The 17,020-nt window shown below is 41.3% G+C and overlaps 1 protein-coding gene and 1 long non-coding RNA gene across 3 annotated transcripts in view; one reads left to right on the forward strand and one right to left on the reverse strand.

Moving 5' to 3' along the window:
- kdrl (kinase insert domain receptor like) overlaps nucleotides 1–6,597 on the forward strand; it is a 47,169-nt gene extending 40,572 nt beyond the window's left edge. For both annotated transcript variants that reach the window (XM_019871284.1, XM_019871283.1), the window contains exons 26-30: nucleotides 2,087–2,192; nucleotides 3,555–3,679; nucleotides 4,545–4,623; nucleotides 5,044–5,147; nucleotides 5,880–6,597. In XM_019871284.1, the coding sequence (XP_019726843.1) occupies nucleotides 2,087–2,192; nucleotides 3,555–3,679; nucleotides 4,545–4,623; nucleotides 5,044–5,147; nucleotides 5,880–6,063 (598 nt within the window). In that variant the 3' untranslated portion in view covers nucleotides 6,064–6,597. The remainder of the gene's footprint in view (nucleotides 1–2,086; nucleotides 2,193–3,554; nucleotides 3,680–4,544; nucleotides 4,624–5,043; nucleotides 5,148–5,879) is intronic.
- A 3,186-nt stretch (nucleotides 6,598–9,783) lies between these two features.
- Nucleotides 9,784–13,706, reverse strand: LOC109516482 (uncharacterized). The gene is made up of 2 exons (XR_002168349.1): nucleotides 13,503–13,706; nucleotides 9,784–10,167 (listed from the first exon to the last, which is right to left on the reverse strand). It is a non-coding gene; the product is annotated as an uncharacterized LOC109516482 (long non-coding RNA).
- Nucleotides 13,707–17,020: the final 3,314 nt, after the last annotated feature.

The raw sequence follows: 17,020 nt of genomic DNA on the forward strand, positions 1-17,020 counted from the left end.
AGGGCGTCCCCCGCCTACTGCTCGAAGACAGCTGGGATAGGCTCCAGTACACCCCGCGACCCTTGTGACGATAAAGCGGATCGGAAAATGGATGGATGGATGGATAGTTTCTACTAGTGCAAAAAAAAAAAAAAAAAACTATACTAGTGCATGGATCTTAAGCTGGTTATCAAACGGCTCAAACGGTTTTCAAACAGTAGTGAGAGTCGATGTGTGATGGCCAAATGTAGATCGTGCACAACTTGCGAGTCTGTTCTTATTCTTGAAAACCGATCCAGCTGACCTGCCAACTTTGCAAGCGTATGAAAGAAAAACGTTCAGTTCCTATTTCCAAAAAAAAGACAAATCGTTGTCAGTCGATACTCTTAAGTGGTGTCTTACGATACGACTGATCACTGCAGCTTGCTTAAGCGGACTAGACACACACTGACAATTGGGCCAAATTTCAGCAAATTCCCTCCTTTTCAACCAAAATCAGCAAAAGACTGATAATCAGATTTCTCTCCAAGATTATCTTGAAGTTTACGGTGCGATCAGAGATTTTTTTTTTTTTTTGCTTGAGGTCACCAATGGGCAAAGTTAAACACGTTAAGTATGAAAAGGTCTCAACACACCAAGTCAACGGTCGGCCAAAGTGGCCGCCCCAAAGTGACAGCGGACACGGCGCGGCAGCTCGACCCCGACGCCAAATGCTACATACCTTTTTTTGCCGACTGCTATCCCGCCTCTGCGCATGCGTGACGAGTAACTTTGGAATGCAGCGGCTTACTCCGGCGGGAAAACATTAAATGGGATGCCGACACACATGCTGCATGCAGCTTTTTTTGTTCAACATGACATTCCGGTCAGGAAATGTGTTTCACATTGTGCGGTGGGTCAAATAGTGATAACTTCCCCTTTTGTATGGTCCGCATTAGAGCGGTGACATCCCGTCGCCGTGATGAGGGCTCCCACCTGGTCAAGATGTGAATGAATAAAATCCCCCTGAAAAGCGGAGTGCAGCACAGGTGGCGAGGCGGAAAAATATTGCAACATCTGGTTTTCAAATTCATTATGAAACCAAAAAGGGAACGACAGTGCTGCAAAGTCACGAAATAGAAACACTCCAAGATTCTACTTTCGGTTATCGGTACTTGAGTCGTAAGCAAAGTTGGAACTAACAGAACGAAAAAGTAAACCGTGGTTGAAATCTGGAGTCTTTCCAGTCTTTGATTAAGCCCCCAAAAACAGATACAACGGCGAAATGGAGGTCAGACAGGGTGCATTAACGAAGGAAGAAACTATTCATCGAAGGCTCTGACGTCGAAAATAACAATTCTCTGACTAACGGATGGGCATCAAACTCATTTTTGTCCCTCAGAGGGCCTTTATGACTACGAAAATCTGAAATGTGTCAAAACCCTGATCACATTATGACATAATTGCCCGTGTCACTTATAGCTAATTGCCGTTGAAAATTGAGTAGAGCACCAGAGCCTTTTTTTTTAACCCTTTCATGCACCCTGTAACCTGATAACATGATAAACCGTCCACCGGAGTAACCGCTGTCCCTGAACAACATATGTGTGAGCACTTTGACCTCCTCTGGGTACGACGACCACGATTGCGCTCACAAATGTTTTGCTCTGAAGATCATTTAAAACGGGGGCCGCTCTGGGACCAGGGTTCTTTTTTCCTCCAAATTCCTGAATGAAAGGAGCGAACCTCACGCAAGGACTTAGTGAGTCTTCCCACATGCCCCCCACCCCCCCCCCCGCCGCTGACAGCTCGTGGCGGAGCCGTCAAAAGTTATGCGCTTCTCACACCCGTGCCCCGAGACCATCCCGTACGCCGTCAAAGCACTTCAAAAACAAACAAGAGGGGATTCAGAGTATTTGGACTTGGTTACTCCGCAGCGCTGAATGCAGCAGATGTTGCGCCTTTCTGACACGACCCGCCGTTTGTGCACGTGAACATGCAAAATATTTTGGCACTGAGAGGTTCTGCGTTTCATTACCTCAAGCCTCATGTATGTTCTTACAAAGCGCGCGCGCGTGTGTGTGTGTGTGTGTGTGTGTGTGTGTGTGTGTGTGTGTTTGCATTGTAGCTATAAGACCATGTTGGAGTGCTGGCAAGGGGAACCACAGGAACGGCCCACCTTCACCGAGCTGGTTGAACAGCTGGGAGACCTTCTTCAAGCCAGCGTGCAGCAGGTACAAAAAAAAAAAAACATTGCAGCCTTTGCAAGCTTTTGGGCATTAAGAATAAAAATAATTCCCAATTTACGCCGATAAATGATCAATTTATGGCGATAGGCTCAGGGGGGCGGGGGGTGGGGTCCATCAAACAATTATGTAATTTTTATTTTATCTATTTCTGATTTTCTTTACATTTCAGTTGTTATTCAATGTTTCAGTTTTGCATTCCTTAATTTGTTTTTTAAATAATTTATTTATTTTTTTATATTATTTAATTTGCATTCCAAACAAATCCCCAGTCAAATGTGTAATGACAGGACACGGTCAGCCATTTTTGTGTCACAAAAAGCAAGTTGCAAAAGCAGCAGGAAGTGGGCGTGGCCCGTCCTTGTCCTGAGGCTTGAGAAGCAGCAGGCGGGCGGTCGGCTCACAGTAGCCGACAAGGGGAAGTTGCACTCATCGCGTACAAACACTTGGCGCAGATGACGGTGACACCATCAGCCTTTTATTAGCGCCTCAGAGGAAAACCGATGAATTCCATCAGTGTGACTTGAAATAATGTGACAAATTTTTGACCGGAAAGGAAATACAGTGAAACCCAGTATGTTTTTTTTCTGGGTTTTGACTGAATACAGGCAGGTCCATATTGGAGTTGCGCTCCATCGGTGTAGGAACACATTGGACTGCAAAATGCTAGGGGGCATTGAGCCCTACTGGATGTAAATGCAGTGGAATTCGGAAATAGAAGAGGCAGGGAAGGTCCCCAATTAAGCCACAGTAATCAATGTTTCTGTAGGGCAAAGGGAATAGATGTCAATATATTTTGCTGTATGCTCCGTTAGTATGTGTTGCTGCTTGGTATGTGTTCAAAATGGTTTGAAGGTTTAGAAATTCTTGACCATCATTGCTTATTTCCATTAGCTCGTCTATGGCAACCTGCATTATGTGTTAGCGTTATGCTAGGAGACCATATGATGAATATTTTAGTGCTTAAATATAATGTTCAATTGATGATTTGCTGTCTATGTTGCTGTCCTGTGCGTGTTCAGGTAGTGGCTGTTTGAAGGTTTACTGATAGCTTTTGTGTTTAGATCACTGATAAACGAGGTTTCGCAGTGCTCTTAAACATAAAAGCGGAAGAATATCACATCTAAAAGCTCTCATTAGTGGCACCATTGTTGTGGTGCAGGAAGTCCTTCCACAGGCAACGACCTATTTGATTTACTAGCCGTGACCAAGCTTTCTTTGGCTGCTCTCCAAAAGGCGTGCGTGCATTTTTATGTTTGAACATCCGCAGCGCATCGTCCGTGAATCTGCCCACCGGGCACCTCCTGGAAAAGTTGTACCCAGATGGTTTTGTTTGTGTGACCAATTTAGGGGGGGAAACACTACATACCCGTCAACACCGACCTGCTGGCCAAAGTCGGCGAACTCGACGGCGGCAAGATGACGGAAGAAACGCCCACCCGGCCCGTTTCGCAGCGAGACTCGGGCGGCGCCTGGTAAAGAGATGGGGGAACCCCCCCCCCCCCTGCAATTTGGGCTGACAATATGATTCGATCGAAGTCATAACTTTACAAAAGTTTTAACTACTTAAAAATATTTTAACATTTTTATTTTATTATAGTTTGGTTTCAACAAAATGAAAAAAATTAAAATAAAATTACCCTATGCCAAATTTCAAAATTCTAATTGAATTTAAATTATATCAAATCATTCTTGAGTTTGATCTCATTTAATGACTGAAAATTAAATCTAATGTGATTAAATCACTTCAATCTTTTGACCAGTTTGACTGCTAGACAAGTATTTGACGTGAATTGAATTAAAAGCACATTTTAGAAAATGTAATTACATAATTTGTTGACAGTTTTATTAAATGAGTAAATTTTCCTACATTGACAGCTTGAGTGTTTTAAGTAAATCAATTTTTCAATGAAAGTCAATTTTGAAATAAATAAGCAAATTATATTATTTGACCAACATTTTAATCTAATCAAATTAAATGAAATGAAATCTAATTTCTTTCAACACATTTTGATTTAATTCAAATGAAAACAAATTCTGATCAAATTATATACAGCCACTTTGTCGATTTATTTAGATTTCATGTAATATTTCTTGAAACGCTCGGGCATTGACATATGTCCAAAGTATGTTTTACTGATGACATGATGAAAAGCAGCGATGACAGATAAACCCGAAGTTGAATTATTCAGATCGTTTTAGCCCCTTGGCAGCTGTGATGGCGAGGATTCAACACATTGTTGTGCTTAGTCATTAAATTACAGCAGTTTTATTGCCACTTGGCTTCTCCAAACTCTTAACACTGAGATGGCCTTTCCCGGAAATCTTTCTGTGTGTTAGGAACATCAAGATCAGACCGGCAAGCGTCAAAACCTTTGATGAAGTCACCATGGATGGCGAAGACAATCATGCTCACCAGGTCAGCAGGATGGATGGATGGATGGATGGAAAGAGCAAGAGAGGGAATGAAAGTGAGAGAGAGCAAGAGAAGATAAGTGAGAAGAGAGAGAGAGAGAGAGAGAGAGAGAGATATGGATGGATGTTAGGTCTCTGGGAAGATGGATAATGGATGGATGGATGCATGGATGGATGGAGAGATAGGTGAGGCGGTCTCTAGTTGGTTGGTATAAAAGTTGTTGGGCCGATGTATGGTGGGTTGGAAATAGATTTAAAATTGTGTCTCCTTTAAATAATACAAGGAGTACTCATTTTGAACGTTTTGTAAATGTATGGTGATGATAGCATTTTGTGTGTGTGTGTGTGTGTGTGTGTGTGTGTGTGTGTGTGTGTGTGTGTGTGTGTGTGTGTGTGTGTGTGTGTGTGTATCCATGTTGAGCAGGGCGTGCAGTGCGACAGTGGGATGGGCCTGTCGTCTGACAACATGAACACTCTGAAGAAACTGGAGACGCTCGCCGGACGACCTCTCAGCATCATGGCTCTGGCGTACGTATGCACGTGCCCACCCACACCCACCCACACACACAGACACACACACACACACACAGACACACACAGACACGCGCGCGGTGGAACTGGTAATGGGGTGAAAAAAAAACAAACTAGTAAGACATGTCATTTTACCAGCGCACTTATTTGTCATATTAGTGAGGACAGAAAGGGTTCTCTAATATGACCCCCACGATGGATATGCCATGCTGCATATCTAATTTAAAAAGTATATTTTTGAAAATCAGTAATGCCTGTTCTTGAGGAAAAAAAAAAGTTATTTAAAAAAAAAAAAAATGTGTGTGTTTTTTGGGCTGAGTCCATTTTGAGAACCAGCTCAGACATTTTTGGATAATGGGTGGCTGTTGTATATCACCCCCCAAAAAAAAATTTCATCTTATTGGATAAATCATAGCATTAAACATTTTGTGAAAAAAAAAAAGTTGGACTTGTTTTTAAGCTGTGTAGCCTCCTTTCAAGGAAAAAAAAAGTGTACATCTGAGAGAAAACGAAATTTTGTAAAACAGTGGGTCTCGCCTACTGTCACTGTGAGTAACAACGTCCTGCTTTCTCGTAAGTTCCCGTTCCTAGCTGTCCGTGATGCACACTCACAGTTGAAAATTGCTGTATACTCATTACCGAATAGCAATCAGCTCCATGCAGGTTACCAAATGAGCCCTTTGTCCCCAACACGCCAGTCGGAATAACTTGCGTGCTTGTGGTTTGCAGCATGAAGGCGATGAGCAGGAGCAAAGAGTCGGTCCTGAGCGAGCCCGACAAGGACAAGTACCCGCCAAGCGTCCCTCCTCTGGACCTCAACCTGGACGACTCGGCCTTGGACGCCGACCTCGAGTGTCACAGCCCGCCACCGGACTACAACTACGTGGTGCGCTACTCCACGCCGCCCGTTTAAGCTTTCACCTACGGCAAGCCTTCGAGCATGCTCAGAGGGGATTTCCCCTCGTGGCCGAACAGGGAGAACGTCGGCAAAACTGTGAATTGTGAAACGAGCGAGCGGCCAAATTGCGTCGTCCGACCGACGCGCCGGACTGACTTTGCGGAGCTCGGGCATTTTGCTCCAAGTGAAAAGTGGCTCAGGTATTTTCAGTCAGCTCCACATCAGGCTTTTCTACTGTGAAATGGCTCCACAAGGTCCAGCAAGCAACACGCAAGAGGAAAAGACACGCCTCATGTTCAAAAGGGCAAGATTTTGAAAGGAGATGTGATCATTATGCTTTGGGGTTTTTTTTTTTTTCTTTTCTTCACAATAGTTCACAAGAGTCTTCATAATACACCGGTGACAACATTTGCCAAGCACCTCCATGTAATCTTAACACCATTTTAGAATAACCATCACAATTTTTTATTTTTTTTGCCACTAACAACATAGCTGTGAACGCTTCACCTCACTTCAGCATAGTTCCTTGATGCTAAAACGCCGCAAAAACAACAAATAGAACGCCAAACTACAACTATGCAGGGTTCACCATATTTGTACACACATCATTAAAAAGTCAATCCTCCCCCAGCCCCCCACCCCACACACACACACACACACACACACACACACACACACACACACACACACACACACACACACACACTGTTCTTGCAACTTTGCTGACCCTTTGGTTTTAAAGTACTAAAATTTCACCACTGGGCTCCTAGAATTGCACCGTTATCCCCTCCTCCACTCTTTGACGGACTCCAAAGACAACTACTCGTATGTAAACAACAAAAGTACATTTTCAACATTGTAATAGTGCAGCTCCGCTTACCTTTTGACTTTAAAGTAGTGAAAAGTTTCCCTCGGTTCCCAGAATTTCACTGTTATCCCACCCCTTTTTTCCCCCGCCAAACCCAAACTATTCGCATAACGGTCACAAAAGGTCAATTTTCCGTCATCTGTCCTCTTAAAATATGAGTTATAAAAGAGTGATGTGAAGGTCCCTATTTGGTTAAAGTCTCGTGTCTAAGATGTCCGAACGTCCAATTGCTCCGGTTGTCTCATCAAGTCACAAATGAGTGAAAGTTTTGCTTGAAAAACAAACTTTGAAGGAGCCCATAAAGAGACTCTGCTCAATTGTATCTTTCCTAGTTTACAAACACAATTACTGCAACCAGTTCAGGATGTCCCCTGCCTACTGCCCGAAGACCGCCGGGATAGGCAACTCCGCGAGTCCTCATGAGGAGAAGCAGATTCGAAAATGGAGGGATGGATGGGCAAACACAATTACAATGTTATAGGAAGCTTTCCCCCCCAAACACAACATATGTATTTATTTCAACTGTAAACACTGTCAACTAAGAAGATGTGTGCGTGGAGTGATGTTTAAGCAAAGCTGACTTGCACCATGCAGATGTTCAAATGCTGCTGTGTTCATTGACTGGATTCAGCAGGTTTCCTCCTCCTCCTCCTCGTTGTGATGCTAACGAACGCTTGCGGGGCAGGCGTCATGGTAACCACCTTTGACTGTGTTGAATTTTGGCCAATGCCCTTGCTTTGTGACATTGTCATGGGGGGAGATCAGTGTCAGCCCTTACATACTGTTCAGGGAATGGTAGAAGGGCCAAAAGGGGAAATGAACAGTATGTAAGGGTTAAATCAAAGAACCGTGGACCAAATATGAATTCATCAGTTTGCTTGTGTTTCACGACCATGATTGGAAAAACCAACAAGAAATGCATCCGAAATGGATGAACTGTGGAATTTTTGTGTTCATGCGCAGAGGAAAGTCACGATGCACTGATACTTTATATCAAATGTGTTATTTTTTTCATATTCCGATTTTATGTATGTATTTTTTATTCAACAGTATTGTGGCTCACAAGTCGCACATGTAACGTCTAACTCCTTCATTAGTCCTGTTCATTCAACGTATGTTGGAAAATTCCTGTTGACCAAAAATGTTGATGTCGATGCAGCTTATCTGGAATAGTATTTGTTTTTTTTAATGTATGTAATAACCTGAAGCAGTTAAAAACCGTGTAGTTTGTCATTCACCTTCATTCTTATAGTGTCACGTGTTTTATAATTATGTTCCCCAACACTGTTGCTGAGCATATGAAGCAAATAAATAAATATATCTATATTTATACTTTAAAAGCTCTCTGGTGGTTTTTGTGTTCCATCTGTTTGGATACCTAATTATATTTTGATCAACACAATTCACAAACAATACGATTAAAATCACACATTTGATTTTCAATAATGGACATCTCATCGATGAAAGCGCCTAGAATTTACGACCGCCGACCGCCGGTCAACAAATGATCTAATTTCCGAAATGAATCCAGCAAAAACCAACAAGAAAACATTTCTAGATAGTTACGACTTTGGAATAGTTTTAACTAGTTGTGTAACTCAAGGAGTCACACAAAGTTAAACGACAAGCAAGTAAATAAACAGACATCGAGTTAAAATATTGGTATTAGCTAAACGGTAAAGCTTTAGCATTTGCTTTTTTTGTGTTGTGTATTTTAATGAAAATATTTATATTTTAACCAAAAAAAGTTGTTTTTTTGTCATATTGTTTTTAAGAGTTGATACTGGACTTTTTTCTAGATGGTTGGAACAAATTTGTAATCACTTGTTATGTAGCACCCGAAGACACACGATAAACATGTAACTCAACAGACATGGGCCAGTATTTTGGTGGACTGGCACCCGTGCGCTCGGTGTAAAAATGGGTGTAGTTTAATTTTTGTCTATAGTTTCGTGTCTTCAAGACCATGTTGCATCCATTTGGGCGTTTCGATACACGGAGTTGCCTCGCCCCCGAGTCATCCGACAATTTCATAACCGAAAGTAGTCTGCGCTCAGCATAAAAACCGATGCTTCGTCATATTTGTGCCAGGGTAATCCAGCGGGTTTGTGAATGTTGTAGATGCGCTAGGCCTCACTGGCAGTTTGTGCATCGCCCCCCACAACCCACATCCCAGCGCATCTGCAAATTTGGTCACAAAAACTAGACAAAATCTTAGACTTCTCAAAAGCAGGTTTATTTTGCAGCGCAGGTGGTCTAACGCGAATTCATTGAACGAATTATAATCATTATCTTAAATATATTTTATTAACACCCCGTCAGCCGTCAAACGAGGGACACTGTGGAATTTGGCTGGCAAACGTCTACGTTCCATCTCACAACAGCGCACAAAGGTGCAAACGCGCGGTTACGCCCAAATCTACCAGCGCAAAGTTGAGCAAAATACCAAGAGAAACAAAACTCTGCCCATGCGCACAGTTAAACTGAGCTTTGCACGAGACTTACGCCCGCAATGAAAAGAGAGCCCATGGAGTTAAAATAGCAATATTAGCATTAACGCTCTGATATTTGTGTGACGACATATTGTAAAACAAAATGAATGAGTTTAAGTTATCCGATATGATGATAGTTCAACAATAATCATATTAATTTTTTTTTTTTATACATTTCAAGTTTATGCATGCTTTTTTTTTTTTTGCTTTTTTTTTTTTTTTTAAATCAACTTTTGGTGCGTAGTGATTGCAACCCCTGCAATTACAACCAGCCTGGCGCATTAGTCATGTTTGTGCCTGGTTGCGATTATTGGCCAATTTTAATTATATAACTATGAATAAATCCAGACTACTGAACCCACCCATGTTTTTTTAGGAAAATATCCTCAAAAACAGCATTTCTGTGGAATGACTCAAAACACAGCCACGTACCCCTCAAATATAGTTGGTAAAAGTAACTTTCTTGCATATCTGCTGGTTATATCTGCGACACTCCTTTTTTCTTTAAATCTTATTTTTTGTGGAAGAATATAAGATGGCCGTACGGCCCAGCCCAATGTCTGTCCTCCCCGAGGACATTGTGAGTGATGAGGTCGAAGGTAGCAAGATTTCCCGCTCACCTTCGATTTCTTTAAACCATGACCTTCCTGTTGATTCATATTTTTATTCTCCACTCATTCATGCCTTTGGGACAGGAACGCGGCGATCTTCGGATGGCGTGACGGCGTTTCCCGGTTGGGCGAGGTGTCGGCAGCATGTCTGTGCTCCGGGACAAAGGAAGGAACACTTAATCACGACGGTCCGCCTCAAGGACGCCACACACGAGGCTTCCTATGGGAGCCAAACGCTCTCGAGTGGAAAACCCATTTGAGCATTTCTTCCATATCCTTCATATCCATTTTATGGTAATAATCCTAATCCACTTTTTGTACGCACTAGTAGGACAACTTTAGTACAATAGTAGGACATGTTACTCATACTACGAGTGATATGATAACATTTTACAACATCTAGCGCAGGGGTGTCAAACTCCTTTCACATTGTGGGCCACATACGGCCTCGGTAGATTTTCAAGTGGGCCGGACCATTGAAATTATACCATACTATGCTATAAATAACCAAAATAATATGTCTTTCCTTTGTTTTGGTCTAAAGAAGCACAAGGACATTAGGAAAATGTTGACATTTAATGAACATTTCTTTTACAAAACATTTCAGGAAGCACCTTAAGATTATCTTAGACAAATGTGTAATTTACTTTTATCATTCACATACATGCATTGCAACTGATCCCACTGATTGTACAAAGGCACAAAACTTTAACAAGTAATTGGTATTGAAAAATATAGTCATGCACTTTAAGATTAAACGAGATTTATAAAGAAAGGAATTTTTAAACCATTTACACATGTGCATATAAAATCTCAATTTAATCCCTGCCTACACCTTACAAACTAAGGAGAGTGCTATTAAATGTGTAAAGAATGAAGTATTCACATGTCCTTGATAGCGTCTGCTGTGTTGGGTCTGTTTCAGTGACAGACTGAGACTGCGGTTGTCTTCTTCTCTGATCAGAACAATGTTGTCTTCTACTCTGATCAAAACAGTGTGTCCCCTAGCGGATACTCCATGAATTGCACCTTATTACAAATATTAATTTCGTGTCTTTTATGCATTTTTTCACTTTTAAATTATCCTGCGGGCCTGATCGAACCTCCTTGGGGGCCGGTTCTGGCCCGCGGGCCGTATGTTTGAAACCACTGATCTAGTGCTTCACCAGTAGAGTATATTTGTAGTTTTGCATTCACGAATTTGCCTTTTTGTGGATATATTTTTATGTTTATGTCGTTCAATTGTATGTTAATATTAAAAAAAAAAAAAAAAGTAAAAATTACATTGACGTTATTCATCATGTTAAATACAGAAGGAAGATACTGTACGGAATAAAGGCCGGAATAAGAACACGAGCCTCCTTGAAGGTCTTGACAGGATCTGCCATGTTTACATGGAGGTGAGCGGGCAAACACGCCAACGCAGACAAACAAGGGAAGGATGTTGGTGGCGAAAGGAGGTGAGGGTGGGGGGTGGGGGTCGAGGTGGGGGTCGTGACTAGTATGTTTTTTTCATTTGGCAACAAACAACAGGCTGGAGTTGGCAACAGTCTTTTTCCATGATGAGGGGCATCCTTTTACCTTTCCTGTCTTGGGCTTGAATTTACTTCCCAATGACAAAGTCCACGGCACGACATCCAAAAAAGCACAATCATCCTCAACGTTTGTTTCATAAAAGTACAGTCAACCCCCATTTATTACGGCGATACGTTCCAGACCAGCCAAAAATTACATGAAAATCAACAAGATACAAATTTTCATCGATATGTTTTTGCTCAGGCCAAATCTGTGTCTCAGACCGCTCAAAAAGTGCTGTGCGGATATCTTGTGGCATCTACTGCAAACTGAAAGACTTACAGAGTGTCAATTACTTGAGGATTTGCAGCATTTGTGGCAGGAATCGTCCCTGAGTAACATTGTAATCATTTTATAATCGTGGTACCAAGGAACTATGTGGATATGAGTTGAGGAAAATCATTAGCAATGCTTTGCTGCCATCTTGTGGTATCTATTGGCAAAAAAAAAAAACTTTTCGGGGCAGGGGGGAGAGTGTGAATTTGCACATTTTTGTTAAGATTCAGTCACTATAGAAGACTGTAAGCAAATTACAAAATGACAGTTCAAATTAAGAATTACAAACACTTTTTTAAACACGTTTTCATCTACAAATGACCTGACTCATCTGTCCGTCTTAAACACCACAAGAGTACCTCTAATATAAGTGAAAGTTGCCAAAATGTTCCCTCACCAGCGACGGAATGTTTAAATTCCTCAAGAGTGAGTGCCTGCTGGATGGAATCAATGCTCAGCCCGACTCAGCACGCATGTCTCTCTGATCTATTTTTGGGCACGCTTGGACTCAATTAGTAGAAATCTGAAGCATTTGCAGGATCCCGCTTGGCACGCTGAGAGCGCAATGTGTGTTGTGTTGCGTGTTGGTCTAAAGATAGAAGCAGATGTTCCTGTTTCGCAGAGACGTACTGCGGTCAATTTGACAATCTCCGCACAAGTTATGCAACACCATTAATCCACACGTGGGACACAGCACGGGTTGGAATTTTTTGTTTCCTCATTTGAAAGACATTCACCTCCACCATTGGGTAGATTCATTCTGTGATGCAAAGTCAATGATACCGTTCATTAAAGATAAAAGCACTTTTAACTTAGCCTATCCCAGCCGTCTTCGGGCAGTAGGCGGGGGACACCCTGAACCGGTTGCCAGCCAAGCCGGAGTACCCGGAGAAAACCCACACAGGCCTAGGGAGAACATGCAAACTCCACACAGGAAGGTCGGGGCCGGGATCAAACCCACGATCTCTACACTGTGAGGTTGACGCACCAACCACTGGGCCACCGGGCCGCCAAAATCATTTATGTTATGGCAATTATAAAAGTTTCAAACAACTTCTGCTTGGAACCCACACAGAGGAGCGGTGCTTGCACAGTTCAACAAAACAAGAAACTACAAAACAAGAAACAGAGCGTGCGTGCTTCAACTTGCTTGTCATGCCCAGTTGAAATTAACTGTACGAATTGATCCATATAACAAAAAACAAATTAAGCAAGCCAATTAAAAAACACAAAGCTGTTCAACCGCATCATGTAATGTCATCAGAGTCCGGTAGCTTAATGCTAACATATAATGTGAAATACCATCGACAGGCCCAACGTTGACAATAATACAATTCCAATTTTTTTTAACTGCTACTTTCATTGTGACACCATTACATCGCAAAATTATATACAACAACGCCATTTAACTATTCATGGCATTAAAGAAGAGACAGATGCCTTTTGCCGATTAGAGGATAAAAAACATATTTACTAAAGCAAAAAAAAACATAGCTAAACTTAATCTTCAAATTCATCAACTCCAAACCACTTCAAACCTCCAAACTAAATCATAACAGCTCATGATCAATATTTTGAAAAAAAAAAGAGGACAAAAATATCCAAACATGAAAACAATTACATTGTACTCACCACAGATGCTGATGCAGACCTCCAGCTTGTCTGTTTTGCTAGCAGTAGCGCACATACGTGCCACTCTGAAAGTGTCCAAAAATTTGTTTTTCGTGTTGAGAAACCACTCAGCCAGCAACACTGTTGCCTTAAAGTCCAGTTTTCCTTGAAAAGTGCACCGTGAAAATGAATTTTTAATCATATTCAGCATTCGTCCCCGTACTGCTCAATCACCTGCACGTAATGATAAATCCCACTGAATCAGGTTTGATTAACCAATCAGAGAACGGAAGAGTGCTGACATCACTGAGATTTCGCGAAGGTGGAGATTTGTGAATAAGATAAGATAAGATAATACAAGATAACCTTTTATTTGTCCCACACTGGGGAAATTTGCAATCTGAAATCTGATTGGTTCAGATTGTTTTATTTTGTTTTTTAAGCAAGTTCTTGTGTGCGCGCGCGCACACACACACACACACACACACACACACACACACACACACACACACACACACACACACACACACACACACACGCACACACACACACGCGTGTATACGGAAAAGTCCATGTTGCCCAGGGCCAGGGGCCATATGTTGCCCACCCCTGGTTCAGAGGCTTTTCTACTGTAAATGCACAAGTTGGACATCTGTAAGAATTCGTTCTGAAAAGGAAATGTCCCTTAATATAGCCACTGCCTTCCCGTAACCACTGTTCAAATCCCAAACGGCAAATTAAGATGACAATACCCCCCCCCCAAAAAAAAAATGGTTTGATCAGACTAGAAATTGTCAACAAAAGAATTTCCGGAGCTACATTTCAAATTGAGCGAAGTAATTTTGAGGCAAGACTTGAAAATGTTGCTATTGTCTTATTAAAGAAAATGGTTCTCGTTTCCACGGATTGCTGCTACAGTATTTGCATTTCAAATACTTTCTGCAGTCGTCAGACAACCACTAGGGGGCAAACGCGTGCTTAAGGCTTCATGAAGCTGTCTCAATAAAAAGCGAGGGCACCCTACAACTTTCATGTCGAGACAAAATAGGATGGCAAAAATTGGAGATGGGGAGCATCGTGATGCGGAGCAACTGCCACCAGAGAGAGCATTTGTTTGCAAATGTTTATATATTGTTGATTGAAAAGTGTTGTAATAAAAATACTAATGTTTACAATGTTTATGATAAAGAAATTTGATTCATATTGGTGATTACAATATTGATCGCAAATCTTGATTAGCGTTTTAGTGATAATCGGCCAATCCTAATACGGGTAATATCAATAAGACAATCTTATTAAACGAATTACTTTTACAAATTTTATTTTTATACAGTTAAACTTGACTTTTTGGTGCATTTTAATTGAATCGTTATTTAAGCACGGTTTTAGAGCTCAAACTGCATAATATTACAGCAACTTTCACTTACATTAAATGAATTGTTTTGGATGAAAAGATAGACCTACAAGCTATTGTATTTGAATGTTGGATACACATGGTGGTGGTTCTTTTCTTTGAGAACTACATATTATTAGGTGGGACTTCGTGTTTACAAAATAATTGATTTAGCAAGATGAGTCGCTGATGGTGTAGTCGTGGAACACTCGCTGGTGTGGATGTGAGCGTGAATGTTCGTTTGTCTCTATATGCGACTGACGGGTGACCATTATGGATGGATGATTTGGCAAGCACTGCCCCAGAACGTTTTGCATGGAGCGAGGCTGTCCCCTTGTGTCCACCGTGACATGGTAGGTAAAGTGAAGTGAAGTGCAGTGCCTCGTAACGCCAGCAGAGAGCAGCAGTGCGTGGACGAAAGCTTGAATTGCAAGCTTCAAATTCTAACCCTTCTAATGTCATCTTGTGTTGTTGCTATTGCTGTTGTTTTTATTGTTTTTAGGTCTGTTGTCCAGGATTACTTGCCTGACTGTAAAAAAAAAAAAAAAAAGCTTTACAGGGCGTTTTACTCTTATCTGGTAAGTGGCACGATCTGGTAAAACACCACAAACTATTCTCGCAATGAGTAAATTTATTTCTATTAAAAGCCTCCCACCCACATCCTTCTTGAAAAAAGACACGAGTTAAAGAGGAATAGTAGTGTCTTTCATTGGAAACTCATAAATATTTTGTTGGTAGTAAAGAGATATCGTCAACATTTATTAGCCAATTAGTCACCTGACAAATGAATGAGCCTTTGAAACGATTCCAAATAATATTGAAACTATTTGAAAGTCGTCCACGTGTCTCGTTTTGCATGCTGTATTTTGGATGGGCAACAGGATTTGCAATGACGATCGTGTCGCTCTCAGGTGGGGACGAGGAGGGGGCCGTGGGGGTGGTGTTCTTCATCCTTGTAACCGGAATTAGCTGTGAAGTGCGACCTTGAGGTGTGAACGCAGCGCACGGTTCAAGGGAGAGGGGAAAAAAAGAGGTGTGCTTCGGAGAGGCGTTGGATTGGGGGCGGGGGGGTCTCCCATACTTTGCACCTCATTTGCAAGTGAATATGCGAGCAAATATTGGAAGCGTGGAACTTGCAAACGTGCACAGTCCGTCCATTAAATGAGACCTTTTGCGGCAATCGTCTTATCAGATGGCAAAGTTTGGCTCACAAATCTGGGGGGGGGGGGGGGGGGAAAATTTCACTGACGTCACAGTTCACAGTGAAGACGCGCAGTGCTTCACTGTGTAATACACAAACACGTCGTTTGAAAGTGAATAGATGAAAAAAAAACATATATTTTTATCATTTTGGAAGAAAACAATTACCTCGTAGACGATGTTTAAAAATACTCACTGACTAATATTTTCATTTGTGCTGTTAATTTGCCTTAACTTTGTTTTTTTTTTCCATTCTTTCATTTTAACTAATTTCATTTTTATACATGTCGATAAACCCCTAAATAGAAGTAAAAATGAGTCATGGCCAGTGAAAATTTTAGTGCATTTTTGGAGGCAAGCACCCAATATATCTGTATAGCTTCATACTACAAATATACATTTAAGACACTTGAGAAATGTTCATGACATTATCTTGGGAGGTGGTGGAAATGCGGGCTGTGTTTTTCCGGAAAATTAAAAAAAAAAATTGTAACCGAACATTTTAGCATATACTGTATTGAAGCAGAAATGTGTATACTGTAGCTTAGAAAAAAAAAAGCACCGTTTAACAACATTAACAAGACTGTATAACGAATATAATGTTGTCTTCATTGGGCGGGAAATGTACTTTTCTTAAAAAAAATCAATGAATTAAAAAGACAGTACATTTACAAATACATTTAAATATGGGGAAATGTTCTAATATTTTCATTAAAGATATTAGATACATTAGAAATGCAGTCAAGTCATCAAACCAAGTTTATTTTTTTATCTAAACCACGGTGTGTTTTCATGGAATGGCCCTGGTGACTTCAAAACTTTTTTTTTCAATGTGTATTTATGTGTGCACAATATTTGTGCTTTGTGGCCTGTGGTTGGCGCCTCTCATGTTAATGAATGAATTTGGGGAGAAGGCCCACTGTCACCTGATGACATGCCCCCTCGC

This window comes from Hippocampus comes, unplaced genomic scaffold (genome assembly GCF_001891065.2).
Source record: "Hippocampus comes isolate QL1 unplaced genomic scaffold, H_comes_QL1_v1.1 scaffold83, whole genome shotgun sequence".
NCBI lineage: Eukaryota > Metazoa > Chordata > Actinopteri > Syngnathiformes > Syngnathidae > Hippocampus > Hippocampus comes.